The sequence below is a fragment of the Panthera pardus genome, unplaced genomic scaffold (genome assembly GCF_024362965.1).
Source record: "Panthera pardus isolate Hobbes unplaced genomic scaffold, ASM2436296v1 HiC_scaffold_10, whole genome shotgun sequence".
Classification (NCBI taxonomy): domain Eukaryota; kingdom Metazoa; phylum Chordata; class Mammalia; order Carnivora; family Felidae; genus Panthera; species Panthera pardus.
The window spans coordinates 8,506,490-8,521,636 of record NW_026526655.1 but is presented as its reverse complement, the minus strand read 5'-3'; the positions used below and the strand labels follow the sequence as shown (position 1 = coordinate 8,521,636).

At 44.0% G+C, this 15,147-nt stretch overlaps 1 protein-coding gene across 6 annotated transcripts in view; it reads left to right on the top strand.

The window, feature by feature from the left end:
• Positions 1-15,147, top strand: part of ARMC9 (armadillo repeat containing 9) — a 152,377-nt gene that overhangs the window by 10,360 nt on the left and 126,870 nt on the right. For 4 of the 6 annotated variants that reach the window (XM_019445603.2, XM_019445602.2, XM_019445600.2 and 1 more), the window contains exons 4-7: positions 3,699-3,869; positions 5,424-5,579; positions 11,710-11,802; positions 13,496-13,520. In XM_019445603.2, coding sequence (XP_019301148.2) covers positions 3,699-3,869; positions 5,424-5,579; positions 11,710-11,802; positions 13,496-13,520 — 445 coding nt within the window. The remainder of the gene's footprint in view (positions 1-3,698; positions 3,870-5,423; positions 5,580-11,709; positions 11,803-13,495; positions 13,521-15,147) is intronic. The other 2 variants (XM_019445604.2, XM_019445605.2) reach the window with 2 other exon arrangements.

Below are 15,147 nucleotides of genomic sequence, written 5' to 3'. Positions count from 1 at the left end.
CAAATCCTTGATAGCTAACTAGCAAAATGGTCAGAATCTTCTGTGAAACTCACACACAACCAGGATAAGCTCTGTGTCTGGAAACTTCTCTGTGTAGCTGGTATCTCCAGAAATGGCTGCCGTGCACTTTTTGCAACTGGTTTGACATCACACGCAGCGCCAGCCGCACACACTTCAGTGTTTCCGGGGCCTTTTTTTAAAATTGTGATTTAAAAAGCACAGGACATAAATTTACCGTCTTACCTATTTTTAAGTATACAGTTCAGTAGTGTTAAATATATTTATGTTGTGATGAAACAGATGTCGAGAACTTTTTCATCTCGCAAATCTGAAACTCTGTCCGTTGAACAATACTACCCACATTCCCTCCCCCCAGCCCCTAATAACCATCATTCTACTTCTGTTTCTATGACTTTCACTACTTAAAGATACCTCATATAAGTAGAATCATACTGTATTTTTCTTTTTGTGGCTGGCTTATTTCACTTAACATAATGTCCTCAAGGTTCACCCATGTTGTAGCATGTGACAGTATTTCCTTCCTTTTTAAAGCCGAAGGATATTCTGTTACGTGTCTGTACCACATTTTGTGTATCCATTCATACGTCCACGGGCGCTTGAGTTGCTTCCTCCTCTTGGCTATTGTGAATAGCGCTGCTACGAGCATAGGTGTGCTTCCAGTTATTTTGGGTTTATACCCGAAGTAGGTTACTGATCATATGGTAGTTCGTTTTTTAATTTTTCGAGGAAACTTCATACTGTTTTGCATTGTAATTGCATCATACATTCCCATCAACAGTACACAGGGGTTATAATTTCTCCACATCCTCACCAACACCTGTTTTATTTTTTGTTTTGTTTTGTTTTTGATAGTAGTCATCCTGATGGATGTGAAGTGATACCTTGTGGTTTTGGTTTGTATCTCTCAGATGCATTCAGGTCCATTTTTCTGTAACTTGAAAAACCTTCAAACTTTCTGATTGCCACAAGCATATCTTTTCTGCTCCTCCAATAGACAGCCATACCCACCATGATGGCTATCCCAAACAAAAGTAAACAGCAAAGATATTGCACAATTTCAGTGACACTCAATAAATGGAGAATTTCCCTAAGCACTGTTCTTTAAGCAGTGTGTGCGTGTGCATGTGCGTGTGTGTGTGTGTGTGTGTGTGTGTGTGTGTTGTGTTTATAAGTTACTATTGCTGGCGTGTAAATATTCTGATCTTGGTGGTTCTGGCTGGGATCATGGTTTATATAAGAGAAGGTCATTAATATTTGTGACTCTATGAGTTATAACACTGGATTGCTTTGTATGTAGATATTATTTTAAATGCAGGGACTGTTTCCAGGTACAGATCTATAAATCTGGTCACAGGTCTACAAATGTAGAATTAAAAATTTTTTTTAATGTTTATTTTTGAGAGAGAGATAGAGTATGAGCAGGGGAGGGGCAGAGAGAGAAGGGGAGACACAGAATCCAAAGCAGTCTGCAAGCTCTGAGCGGTCAGCACAGAGCCCAACGTGGGGCTCGAACTCATGAACTGTGAGATCATGATCTGAGCCGAAGTCGGACGTTTAACTAACGGGCCCACCCAGGCGCCCCTACAAATGTAGAATTTAGAACAGACTATACATGGCCCGTTTGACATGTGGACTCTGCCAAGGCACCTGACAAAATACCTTGACTCAAAGCCTTAAAATACTCCCAAATCTACAGTAAACTCATTCACACGAAGAGCTCTCGGTCACTAGACCTGTCATGGGAGAATGCTTCCTCCAGAGCAGCTCGCAGGGATGGCAGGGTTTGCTTAGAGCTCAGCAGAGGCGAGCCCGGCGTGGGGTCGGGCCCCAGCAGCACTGCCACTTGGGGAGATCCCCTCCACCCCTGCGGCGGCCAGTAACGGGCTTCCTCGTTCTTTCAGAGGAGGCAGAGCTCAGCTGCTCACATTTTGTTGGGCACCGCTCTTCCTCTGGTTGCTGACAGGCTGTCCTTCGCTATTACCAAGGCTGAGTAACAGCAAGAGGATGGTTCTGAGGAGGCAGACATTTCTTATAGGACTTACTTTGAAAAATTCTGAGTTTCATTCAAATATATGCCAAGACCTTCCAGAGTAAGGTAATATTCAGATGTTCTTTTTTTTTTAAACAGCATTTCTCTGATTTTTTTTTTTAAGTTTATTTTTGAGAGAGAGAGAGTGAGAAAGAGAGAGAGAGACAGTGCGAGCAAGGGAGGGGCAGAGAGCGAGAGGGAGAGAGAGAGAGAGAGAGAGAGACAGTGCGAGCAAGGGAGGGGCAGAGAGCGAGAGGAAGACACAGAATCCCAAGCAGGCTCCACTCTGTCAGCGCAGAGCTACTACGCGGGGCTGAAACCCACGAACCGTGAGATCTTGATCTCAGCCAAAATCGAGAGTCAGACGCTAAACCGACTGAGCCACCCAGGCGCCCCAATATTCAGATGTTCTTGATCACATGACATAGAGAACATTTCTGTACTAATTGTAGTTGAAGATTCCTTACTAATGAATATCTTCGAGTATAACCAGACACTGCAACATTGTTCAGTCTATTTCCATTTTATGATATTAACAAGCTCATTTATAAACAACCTTAACCAAAGAGGCAGTTATAGAGGAATACTATAAAGCCATTTTTCAAAAGTGTAAAAGAAAAAACAAAGTGTAAAAATACAATGACCAAATAATAGTGATGAATAATGGTGTTGGGTGGGGGGACCTGGAGGTTCCACAGAAAATCCAATCCAAGAAAAACTTTTGTAAATGAGCGCAAAATGTAGGTCTGAGTATCTTGGGCATTTGATATCATAAGGAAAATAATATGAATCACATTGCTTTGGACTGTTAGGAAGTTCTTTCCATTCTGCCTTATACTTAAATCCACAAAATTATGCAGCAGGTATTTGCGATGGGACGCTTAACATTCTTCTAGTGAGGCAGGCGGCGTGATAATCGCCACCTCCTTTCTCCAGAATTCTCTATCTCAGCTATTGCACAGTAAGTCCAGAAACTGTCTGCCCTGCATAGTCAGACTCGCACAGCCCCGAGGTCGGAATGGTACCAGGCCTGTGCCCCCTCCTCTAGCTGTAGCCTGTGCTTCCCTGCTTCCGTAATCGGTGGACACTGTATGGATGTGTTGGGATCCGTAGTCGCTTCCCGAGTGCCATCTCAGTGGGACATGCGTCAGCATCCCAGGCCTGGGATTGAACGGGTCAGCGTAGATGAGCTCCGGTTCACAGCTGTGCTGTTGGCAAGCTGCTTTGTGGGCGGGGTGAGCTCCGCTGAGGCCTGACTGGGCTCTGGGTCTGGCCTGGTTTTTATGGATTGCGCGCTGCGGGTCAGCGAGTCCACAGGGTATGTGTGTGCCTGTGAGTTTTCTGGCCTCGAGTCCTTGGCCTGGGAGTGGTTCCTCCCCCTTCAGGGACTTCACTGTTCCAACTGATCCTTTCAAAGCCCAGACTTGACATCACAACCAGGGTTGGTTTGCAGAAATCTCAGCCTCAGATGCTTGAAGCCTTCTAGCTCTCTTTCTGTCCTTTATCTTGGAAAGGAGACTGAGTTTTATCACATTGAAACCCCGGAGCGTGTGAGTATCCGGGGTATTGGGTGGGTTGGGATAATCTGGGGTGTTGGGAGAATGGCCATCCCTTGTGACTGGGGTTCGGTCTCCTGTCTTCTCCACAGAAGGACCTCATTGCTGCATTTGACAGCGGAGACCAGAAGGTGTTCTTCGATCTGTGGGAGGAGCACGTTCCCAGTTCCATCCGTGATGGTGACCCCGTTGCCCAGAAGTTGGAATTCTATCTTCACATCCATTTTGCCATCTATCTTCTGAAACACTCCGTGGGGAGACCTGTAGGTTCCTCTTGTGACTTGCGTGGGTCTGAGTGCTGTGTTCAAGGAGGATGTGCGCTGTTTGTTTTGCAGTTGAGCATTAATTTAGTTGTTGTAGCCGTTTTATCGTATTGCTTCCAAGGAGTAGGTGTCTTGTGTCCTGTGAATGATTTTCTATCTGATTCCCAGCAGTTTATTTTCTAGTTTATGTGGAGAGTTAATAATTTCTGTCTTACAAGCTGCACGGTTTTCCCCAATGCCTCAAATTTTTGACAACTCAGCAAAATAAAGTTTCCTTATTTGGCAATTTGAAATATATACACGTATGTCTAAGAAAACAGCTACTGAGACCACATATTAGACTGTCATAAGAGAAGTTTAAGTTTAAGCCGCGGAAAGATGCCAGTTGGCGAAGGTCCATTTGAGCACTGGCTGAATGGCCGCCGCAGGCCGTGCGCAGGTATGCGGAGGGCAGGGCCCGAGTGTCTCCGAGTGTAGAATGCGTGACACAAGGGAGCAGGGCCACGCTGACATTTGACCGCGTGCATTTCTTTAGTGGCTTCTCCTTGTATTAGCTACTGCCCCAGCACCTGTGTTCACTCATTAAAAAGTCAGGGGGGCCAGAGGAGGGGTGAGTGGTGGAGGGAGCAGCTCCACGGTACATCGTGGTAGCTTTAGAGTACATCAGGACAGTGCTCACGGGGGGTGAGATCATGGGAGATTTTCACTTTCTTTATACATACTATTCCTGTTCTATAAAGAAAATCAATCAACGCTGCATCTTATTTTAAGCCCGGTGGCCAGAAGAGGGCTTACAGTGGAGCTGCTACACTTGATCTTAGCCAAAAGGCCGAGAAGCGATTCACGGTGTAGACGGAATGAGATGCATTGATTGGAGACAGACACGCACAGGGCACACGTAACTGGGGCGGCCAGGTGGTCAGGGAAGGAGAGCACCCCGTTCCAGGCTGAGCGGCTCAAAGAGGCGCAGGAGGAAATCGAAGCCTGAGGGGGACTGAGTTGCCTTGGATCGCACAGAACCGGCGAAGCCCTCAGGATCAGTCCTTAGCTTCAAAAGGAAAGGAGGAATGCTGTGGAAGCTTCTGTTTCAAAAAACTGTAAAGGTCCACCTGTTCACCTTTAGACGTCTCACCTGAGGGAATCCTGGGGATGCAGACAAATGTTTATGATAATCTGACGAGGGAAAACAGTGCAGATACCTAATAATGGGGGACTTGGTTAAGGAAGTTGTAATAGACCCACAAAGTGAGGTTTTGTCCTGCCAGTAGAAATGATGTCTAGAATTTTAAGGACATGAGAAAATAGCAATAATAAAGTAAAAGGGCCGCATATTGAACTAGATACCTAGTTCTCTTTAACCCCTGACAAAGTTTGATCAAGGAGTGAGATTGGGGGTGGTGTTAGAATGGCTGGAGAGAGCCCGCTTCCTGGGCCACGTGGGGAGGATGCCACCAAAGTGGCTGGAACTGAAGGAGCCTCGGAGAAAGGGTGGGATGGACGGGGGGCTGGACGTCCAGCAGGAGACCCCGGGCGAGCATCTTCCCTTCTTTGCAGGACAAAGAGGACCTGGATGAGAGGATTTCTTATTTCAAAACCTACCTGGAGACCAAAGGGGCGGCGTTGAGCCAGACCACAGAGTTTCTCCCTTTCTACGCTCTGCCTTTTGTTCCCAACCCCATGGTACACCCCTCGTTTAAAGAGCTCTTCCAGGTGAGTGACAGCCTCTGAATCTCGAATCGGATCCCAGGCCACATTGTGGTTTCATCTTGTATGCGCTAGTGGTTTCTGAATGATGCTGTAAAAACACCCTAAAACTTGCTTGTTTTCAGATCATTTCTTTGACAAACTTTCCTTATGCCATAGAGTGTGCTTTTTGGTTGTACTGAGACTTGTTAACCCAGCCTGACATAAATATTCTTAAGTGTACGCACTTCCTAAATCATTCTGTGCATCCTTTTTTTGTATTGAAAGGATAGGTCTTCCAATTACATTGAAAAATAGTAGCGTGAAAAGAACTAGGTTATTTTACATAACTGCCGGCCACGTATGTTTTAATTGGTATTCAGAGTCTCACTTGCTTGGCGTGTGTCCGATTACCTGGCTGTTACTATTATTTCCTTCCGACTACTTGCCTGTAGCTGTTTTAGTTGTTATATTTCACATTAGTTGACATTTCAGCATACTACTTACTATCAGTGTTTGTTTATCCATTGTAGTAATTTTTATTGACCTAATAAAATTAAGATGTCCCCTGAGAGGCTTATTAAAGTGTGTTTAAGAGACAGAAACAATAGTGATGCAGTTTGCTTTTTCTAAAGAAAGATCTCACAGTGTTTCCAAGAATCTCTTTGGAGAGTCCTCTGTGCCACTGAACAACAGATACGCTTCTCTTTCCAAAGCCAGCATATCTCCATTTCCTATCCTGTTATAATTTAGTCGCACGACTTCCATCACTCCTAAAAAGTAGCTGCTAAATTTAGAAGGCCAGGTAGCTGACAGATTCCATCGAAGCCGGCTCGTTGTAGAGTAGCCGAAGTTGAATTCTGTGTTTGTGTTTCTTTGTCCAAATTTAGTTTTACCCCCTTCCTCTCCCAGGAGGTTGAAGATATAAAATGGTTAGGAAGGTGATGGAACTTGAAAAGAAATGTTAGATTTTCTCAGAGTGAAGACTTCGGTTTATGAAAATGATGGCGCGGTAATGTGGCCCCAGCTTAGGTCCGGGCAGGGGTGCAGCTGGCAGTCAGGGACGGGTCCAGCTGAGGCTGCCGTGGGCACCTGGCCCGCTCTGGCCTGGCATTCTGAGGCAGAGTTCGGTATTCACGGGGAGTCATTTTATTCCATTGTTTTTACTTTTGTTACTCTCTACATGTTCTTTCAATGGCCATCCTACATGCTTTAGTATGTTTCTGTAATAAAATCTAAAGCTAATATCTGCGTCCTCTTCCTGCAAGGACCTTGGGATGCATGAACCTCATTCACCCCTTTCCCAGTTTACTTGCTCTTGTTGTCCAGTATTTGAGTTATATATTTTAACCCCACAAGTTACAGATATTACTATTTTATTCCATCTGTGTGTGTATAGATTTGCCCTTATATTTGCCAGCATTTGTTCCGTCTTGCATGAAGGACCTTCCATCAGAAATCATTTTCTCGTCTGCCTTATGTACATTCCTTTAGAATCAACTGTACTTGAAGATCTCTTTCAGTTCTCGTTTGTCTGAAATGTCTTGGTCGCTTTCTCAGATGGGGTGCAGACTGGTAGGTTTACAGCTGGTTTCCTTCATTACAGTGAGGGTATGATTGTCCCCTCTCCTCGCCCCATTGCTGCTGTTGGAAGTTGGCCATCAGTCTACTTGCTGCTCCTGTGTGGGCGATCTGTCTCACTTCTCTGGCCGTTAAGATTGTGTAATTTCACTATGATTGTCTGGGGATAAATTTCTGTTTTTACTTGGGCTTTGTTGGGCTTCCTGGATGTGATGTTTTGTGTCTTTCAACAACTCTGGAAAATCGTTTTCTCTTCATACATTGCCTCTTCCCCGTTCTCTTTATGATCTTCTTCTGGGTATCTGATTAATCTACATTTAATCTACAGATCTGATGAAATCTGCATTGGACTTGCTCATTCTGTCTTCTGTGTCTATTTTTTCCTCATTAAAAAAATTGTGACAGAATACACATAAAATTTGTCATCTCTGCCATCGTGAAGTGTACAGTTCAGTAAGTGTCAAGTATGTTCACAATGTTTGCCCTCCTTGTCCCTTAACATCTCATATGTCCCATCTTGTGATCTCCGTCTGGGCTGTATTCTGGGTGATTTATTCACACCTATTTTCTCGTTCCCAGATTTACCCATCAAACTGTGTCCAATCTGTTCTTTAATCTCTTCATTGAATTTGTAATTTCAATTATTTTTAGAGTCTTTTATTCTTTGCTCATATTTTCAAGTCTCTCTCATTTCTTTACCATATTAAACATTTGTTTTATATTCTTTATCTGTTAATTTTAATATCAGGAGCCTTTGTAGATTTGATCCTGCTGTGTTTTGTGTCTTCTGCTTCTCATTCATGGTTCTTATTTCTTTAAAAAAAAATTTTTTTTTTAAGTTTATTTATTCTCAGTGAGAAAGAGAGCATGAGCAGGGGAGGGGCAGAGAGAGAGAGAGAGAGAGAGAGAGAGAGAGAGAGAATCCCAAGCAGGCCCTGCACTGTCAGCATGGAGCCCAATGTAGGACTTGATCTCAGGAACCACGAGATCATGACCCAACCGAAATCAAGAGTCGGGTGCTTAACCGACCAAACCACCCAGGTGCCCATCCTTGTTTAAAAAAAAAAAAATCAGTTATTTTGAGTTTTGATAATGAGTTTATTTTATGTGGGACTGGTAGGGATTTTTTTTGAGGCCTGCGTGCAGTTTGATTCTTTCAGAGAAGATCTGTGTTTGCATCTCAATCATCTAGGGCATTACCAACCCAGGATCATTTTAAATTAAATTCTTTGTTCAAGGCTTTGGGAACCACCCAGACAGTGTCAGTTTAGGCTGCAATTTTTTTTTTTTTTAATTTTTTTTTTTTCAACGTTTTTTATTTATTTTTGGGACAGAGAGAGACAGAGCATGAACGGGGGAGGGGCAGAGAGAGAGGGAGACACAGAATCGGAAACAGGCTCCAGGCTCCGAGCCATCAGCCCAGAGCCTGACGCGGGGCTCGAACTCACGGACCGCGAGATTGTGACCTGGCTGAAGTCGGACGCCTAACCGACTGCGCCACCCAGGCGCCCCTAGGCTGCAATTTTTAATGGGACTGGTTTGGGTTATGAACTTTCACATGAAGTTTTTCCTCCCTTCTACCTAATGTCAAGGTCAAGACAGGTAGACTTCCTTGCTGTCCCCTTCTAGGAAGTGGATTGATTCGTCCTTGAATTTTTCCTGATGGTATAGCCCTTTGGGATCCCAATTAAAAAATTTTTTTTTAACATTTATTTATTTTTGAGAGACAGAGACAGAGCATAAGTCGGGGGGGGGTGGGCAGAGAAAGAGAGACACACACACAGAATCCGAAGTAGGCTGCAGGCTCCGAGCTGTCAGCACAGAGCCCAACGCGGGGCTTGATCTCACGAACTGTAAGATCATGAACTGCGCTGAAGTTGGACGCTTAACCAGCTGAGCCATCCAGGTGCCCTGGGATCCCAATTTTATGCAAGGGTCTTCTTTTAGATTGTTTACTATGAGCATCTGAATCCTAGTGTCTTCCGTCTTGTGACAGCTCTTAGAACTCAAGTTGAAGGTCTTCAAGACTCTGGGTTATCCTTAGAGTGAAAACTCACTTTTAGCCTCTGCCTTTCCTTTCATGCCACTCAGGGATGCATTTTATAAGATGCTTTATTTATCCAACTTTTTTAGTTGTTTTCATTGCTTTTTCAGGTTATCATTTCTGCTGAGCTGCCAGAAAAGGAAATTCCTTTGTAGCGATTGTAGTGAGCTCTTTTCAGCAAACTCAGTTTGTCAGTGAGCATCTCCGTGCAGAAATACTTGGGTATTCCTCTAATGATTACTTCCAGAAAAACTTTTGGGCGCTTATATAGCAAGAGCCAAGTTAAGCGTAATTAGCGAAGACCGAAAGAAATGGAAGGAATTCTTGTGCGCCCTGCGAGGGGGAGAGAAGGCAGCGGGTAGGCAGTGAGCTCTGCCCCCTGCCCCCCAGGAATAGCCCCACTCTTACTCATTTCATATATTAGGGTTCTGGGCAAGATTTTGAGTGATCAGAGGGCTTTGCTGTTGGGAAAAAACAAGTCAGACAATCACTCTAGTGTAAAGTCCACATTCTACAAGTGAAGAAACTATGACACGAAGAGGGTGAGTGGCTTTGTGCAGGCGGTACAGCAGAACCAGCCCCGTGCTTCCCTCGTCCCATGGGAGCTGGGGAGGCAGGTGCCCATTGGACTTGAGAAACGTCCTTGTTCTCAAACAGAAGAATAAGAGCAGTCAAGAAAAAAAAAAAAAAATAAGGGATTTATCGCCCAAAGAGGTTCTATCGCAATGTTATTTATCCCTGTCATTAGCAGAGCATCATAAAGTCAATAGTTAAGTTGGAAATACAGATTTGTTTGTTATGCAAAATAGTAGTCAGCAACAGAGCAATTTAGCTGCAAGTCTACATGTCCCAAAGGTTTTGTTTTGTTTTGTTTTTTAAGATGTCTTGATTTATGTTGACCAACACAGCAGTCCTTTCCCGCGATTCTCTCCTGTGCGTTGAACACAGAAGCCTCGAGCTGCGGCACGCTCTGTCAGCTTCCCGCGGCTGCCGTGACAAAGGGCCACTGAGTGGGGACTTAAATGGCAGAAACTTCCTGTCACAGGTCGGGAGGCCAGAGGTCTGAAATCACAGGGTCGCGCTCCCTGTGAAGCCTCTAGGGGGAGGCGCCTTCCTTGGCTCTTCTGGCTTCTGGTAGCTTCGAGTAGTTTCAGGTGTCCCTTGGCTCATGGCAGCATATACTCCAGTCCCCAGTCTTTGCAGGCCCATCTTCTCTCTGTGTCTGTGTCTAAATTTCCTTCTTGTAAGGACACTGGTTATGTTGGATGAAGGACCACCCTAGTCCAGTACAACTCATCTTAGCTAATTACATCTACAGCAGCCCTGTCAGTGACCTCACGTTCTGAGGAGGTTGGGACTTCAGCGTATCTTTTTAAGGGGATGCAATTCAACCCATAACACACATTATAAATAAAGAGATCGTGCCATGTCAGGGATTTACACAACCTTAATTTTTAATTTTTATTTATTTATTTTTAATGTTTATTTGTTTTTGAGAGAGAGAGAGAGACAGAGCATAACAGGGGAGGGACAGAGAGAGAGGGAGACACAGAACTCGAAGTGGGCTCCACGCTCCGTGCTGTCAGCACAAAGCCTGATTCGGGGCTTGAACTCAAGAACTGTGATTATGACCTGAGCCGAAATCAGATGCTCAACCTACTGAGCCACCCAGGTGCCCCTACACAATCTTTTTAAAATATAAGAGTATTTTTTCAAAAAGCCAGATGATGCCCCGGGTAGAATGGGTGGGGTGGGGGGTGTGGATAAGGACGATGAGCTGGGGGTGGGGCAGGACCTAAGAGGTAAGTAGATACGAAGTTTTAAAGATATTGCTTCTTTTCTGTGGAGCTTCTTGGTTTGGGTGGTAGATATTCTTGCATAAAGGTTGTAAGGAAAATTGTCCTGAGAAAGATAATTGCTCGTCACACTTTTACTACTTAAGTCCTTTCCTTCTCAGTGAGCATTATTTGAGATAAATAATTATTAAGGGACAAGTCAAACTAAAAGTATATCATAATTCTTGACGTGATGCGGTATTTAAGGCAGACAACAGCTTCTGTCTTTTTTTTTTCTTTTCTTATCTAGATGAAATTTATGGAAATGAGTCTTTTTCTTTGGGAAACTTTTAGTAACTTAGTGATAACTGGGTGTGCCTGCCAGCGCCTTATACACTTAAACTATACTGAATTCTTCTTGGCATTCAACCTAATAAGGTTATTTGTCATGCCTGTGTTTAAATCACATGAAATATTCAAATCATGTACAGGGTTCTTTTTTCCTTGTTTATGAAAGAACTCTGTTCTTTCTTCCTGCTGTGGGTATTTGAATCTTTTATAAAGAATTGGTCAGATGTCCTAAAACCTATTTTTCGCAGCATCACACAACAGCCAAGGCATCTGCTTTTGATTTCAGTAACTGTGTTGGATAGGGTTATTTAAACCAAAGGCCACACACAATTTGACAACGCTGTTGGCATTTAATGATGTAGTGCTTTATTATTTTTCTTTGTGTGTGTGTGTTTTTTTTCTTCAGGATTCTTGGACTCCAGAATTAAAGTTGAAGTTGGAAAAGTTTCTGGCTTTAATTTTTAAAGCCAGTAACACGCCAAAGCTTTTAACATTATACGTATCCTTTTGAAGCAGATGGAGACCCTTCCCCCCCACCCCCCACCCCCTACCCAGGGCCCTGGAGTAGCGCACTGGCTTAGGTTGCCTCATGAATAGGGATAATTGATACTGTTGCTTTCATATTTATGAGTTGTGTGAAGCATTAATGGGAGAGTGTGTCAAGGCACATAAAGGGAATTCCAGGTAGAGGGAACAGCACATGCAAAAGGACTGAGAGTATATTTGGGAAACGACACAGAATTCAGTATTGCTGGAACGGGAGAGAGAAAGACACTAGGCAGGGCCGGCACAGAGATTTGCGTGAGGTCTTGCAAGTAATGAGGAGCCTTTGAAGCATTTTAAGCAGGAGGATACCATGCTCATATTTACATTAAAAAAAAAATCAATCCTTGTATTCCTGATTATAAAATTGACCATAATTTTTATAGAAAATTTGGAAAGCACAGAAATGCATTTGTATACATACATATACCCAGAAGTACGTAATGTTTAAGCATACATACCTGTCACGTGTGTATTCTTAAATATTTTTATCAAACGAAGAGAGCATTTCCGCATTTCATTAAATATCCTTCGAAAACAGGTTGTTTCCTCAAAAGTTTAAACACAGAGTTACTGTATGACCCAGCAATTCCACTCCTAGCTGTGTACCCCGGGGAGCTGAAAACATGTCTACGCGGCACCTTGTATACTAATGTTCACAGCAGCGTTACTCAGAACAGCCAAGAAGTGAAGACAACCCAAGTGTCCATCAAGGGAGGAATGTATAAATAAGATGCATAGATAGTATTCAGGCTTGTAACAGAATGAAGTACTGACCCGTTGCAATGTGGACAGACCTCGTAAACATTCTGCTGAATGAGAGAAGCCACACATGACAGGTTGCATGTTATATGATTCTATCTGTATGAAGGGTCCAGAAAGGGCAAAGCAATAGAGACAGCAGATGAGTGGTTGCCTGGGGCCAGGGAGGGTAGGTAAACTGGGGAGGACTCCTAATGGGTACAGGGTTTCTTTTGGGGGGTGATGAGAATTTTCTAGAATTGATTGCGGTGATGGTCGCACAACTCTGTGAATAGACTGAAAACCGTTGAAATATATACTTGAAATGAGTGAGTTATACATGGATTATGTCTCAGTGAAGCTGTTACCAAAAAAATTAAGAAAACCCAAACCAAACAAATACTTTGCCCTCAGTCATGTGGCCGGGTGTGTGCGAGCTGAGATTTGAACTCAGGCAGTCTGGCTTCAGAATCTGTGATCTCAGCTACTGTGCTCTGTGGCTGTCTTCCCAGTCTCAGTGTCCTTAGGGTAAAGCTTTAGAATGAAGGGGCAGAGTTGAAGGGTACGAGTTCCGTTTCCTTTTTAGTAGAATGTTCAGTAGCAGTGGGGAACGTCTTTTGAAGGGGGTCAGGAGGCCGCTTAGGGGGCTACCGAACAGGGTAAGACTTGCATGCGTGCTAGCAGTAATTGAGCTAGAGAAAAGATGATTCACTTGAGAGTGAGCCTCCAAGTATGAGAAGTTAGTACCTGTCTCAGCTATATGTATAGCAACATTAGGAAACGGCCTTTACTCTCCTGAGAATTGCTTTTCACCTTGCTAAGGTTTTCTCAGCTTGGCCACACAACGTGAAATACCGTGAGTACTTTATCTTCATTGCCTGTTTTCCTCAACTTCTTTCTCATCCCAGAAGGAGAATGGACAGAGTAACAAAGGTAAATCATGTAGATTAACATTTTTTTAATATTAACATTTTTAATGTTTATTTTTAAGAGAAAGGCAGAGACAGCATGAGCTGGGCAGGGGCAGAGAGAGGGAGACACAGAATCCGAAGCAGGCTCCAGGCTCTGAGCTGTCAGCACAGAGCCCAACACAGGGCTCGAACTCACAGGCTGCAAGATCATGACCTGAGTCGAAGTCGGACGCTCAACCGACTGAGCCACCCAGGCGCCCCTAGATTAACATTTTTTAAAGAACAACTTGGCCAACTCAAGTTTTGAGCAGTAGGCTAGGGACAGAGATGGTGAGAATTTGTGCATTTGGCAAACATGGGCTTTAAAAGTCTACATTATTTTTTAATTTAAAAGATGAAAGTCTAAATATCTACGAGGTATTTTGTGATCAAGTTTGTGATTCCTTGAGGCCCACTTTGCAGGACGGCTGGCCTTAGCTACGTCTTGTGTATCAGGTGACTAAGACCCAGAGAGATGAAGAGAAGAGAACCCAAGCAATGTCCTGAAGGGATGGGGCTGCAGCCCAGCCAGAGACACAGAGCAGCATGGGTGCCAGAAGTATCATTTTAGGAACTTCCACTTTTACCTTGAACTAGTCTAGTGGGGTCTTATTTACGTAGCAATGGAACACCCATCTTAGAAGCATTTCCATTTTTTTGCATTCAGTTTAGGAATTCCAGCCTTAAGGTTTTAGCATAAAAAGATGGTTTTCCATTGTTAGTCTTTTTTTTTTTTTTTTTTTTTTTTTGCTAGAACTATCCCATTTTTCAGTAAGGCAAGAAAAATTCAGTTAATATGAAGTCAGTGGCCACAATTGTGGTGCTTTGCCTAAGTTTTGTCTTTGATCCTACGTTACAAAAAGTGCTTAAATTAACATTGGAAAGGGTGGATGATGATGTGTTTCATGCCTTTGTGAGTTTTGGTGGCATAGTCCTCAGTCCCCAGCAGGTGGAGTGTTACCACAGGAAACAGCACATTTGCCCTTCTCACAGCAGGGCAATGTTAGAGAGGATCTCAGAACTTCCTGTCTTTGTTTTTCCACGGTCTTTTTTAGAGTTAAAGTTTTGTAAGACAAAAAAAGCTGGGGGGTGGGGTGGGGTGGGGTGTAGGGTTAGTGAATTATTTATCTCTTTGCTTTCCAACACAAGGAAGGCGGGTTCACCTTCAGATGAGGAAAGTCTGAGTGCTTCCTTTTGCCTTGTACAGCCTTGCCTCTCCCCCACCCAGCAGTCCTGCTCAGGTGAATGGTCCTGCCAGCTGCCCCCCCCCCACTCCTCCCACCCCCCCGTAGCTCAGAGGGACAAGCCCCACGATCCTTCACTGGGAAGCATCAGTCCGTGCCTGAGCACAGAAGAGCTGGGCCACAGATGTGGCCTCATGGGGTCAACATGGAATCCTCTAAGGGTCACCAGGCTGTGGCCTTGGAGCTCGCTGAGGCTGCTCTGTCCCCAGTAAAGTTGTGCCTGAGTCTGAGTTCCAGCGGCTCTCTTCAGGCCCTCAGGCCTGCTCCCTGAAGAGTTAGTATGGTTCCCAGACCAGTTTTCTCATGTTCAGAACAGTGGGTATTCTTCTTTTTTTTTTTTTTTTTTAATGTTTATTTATTTTGAGA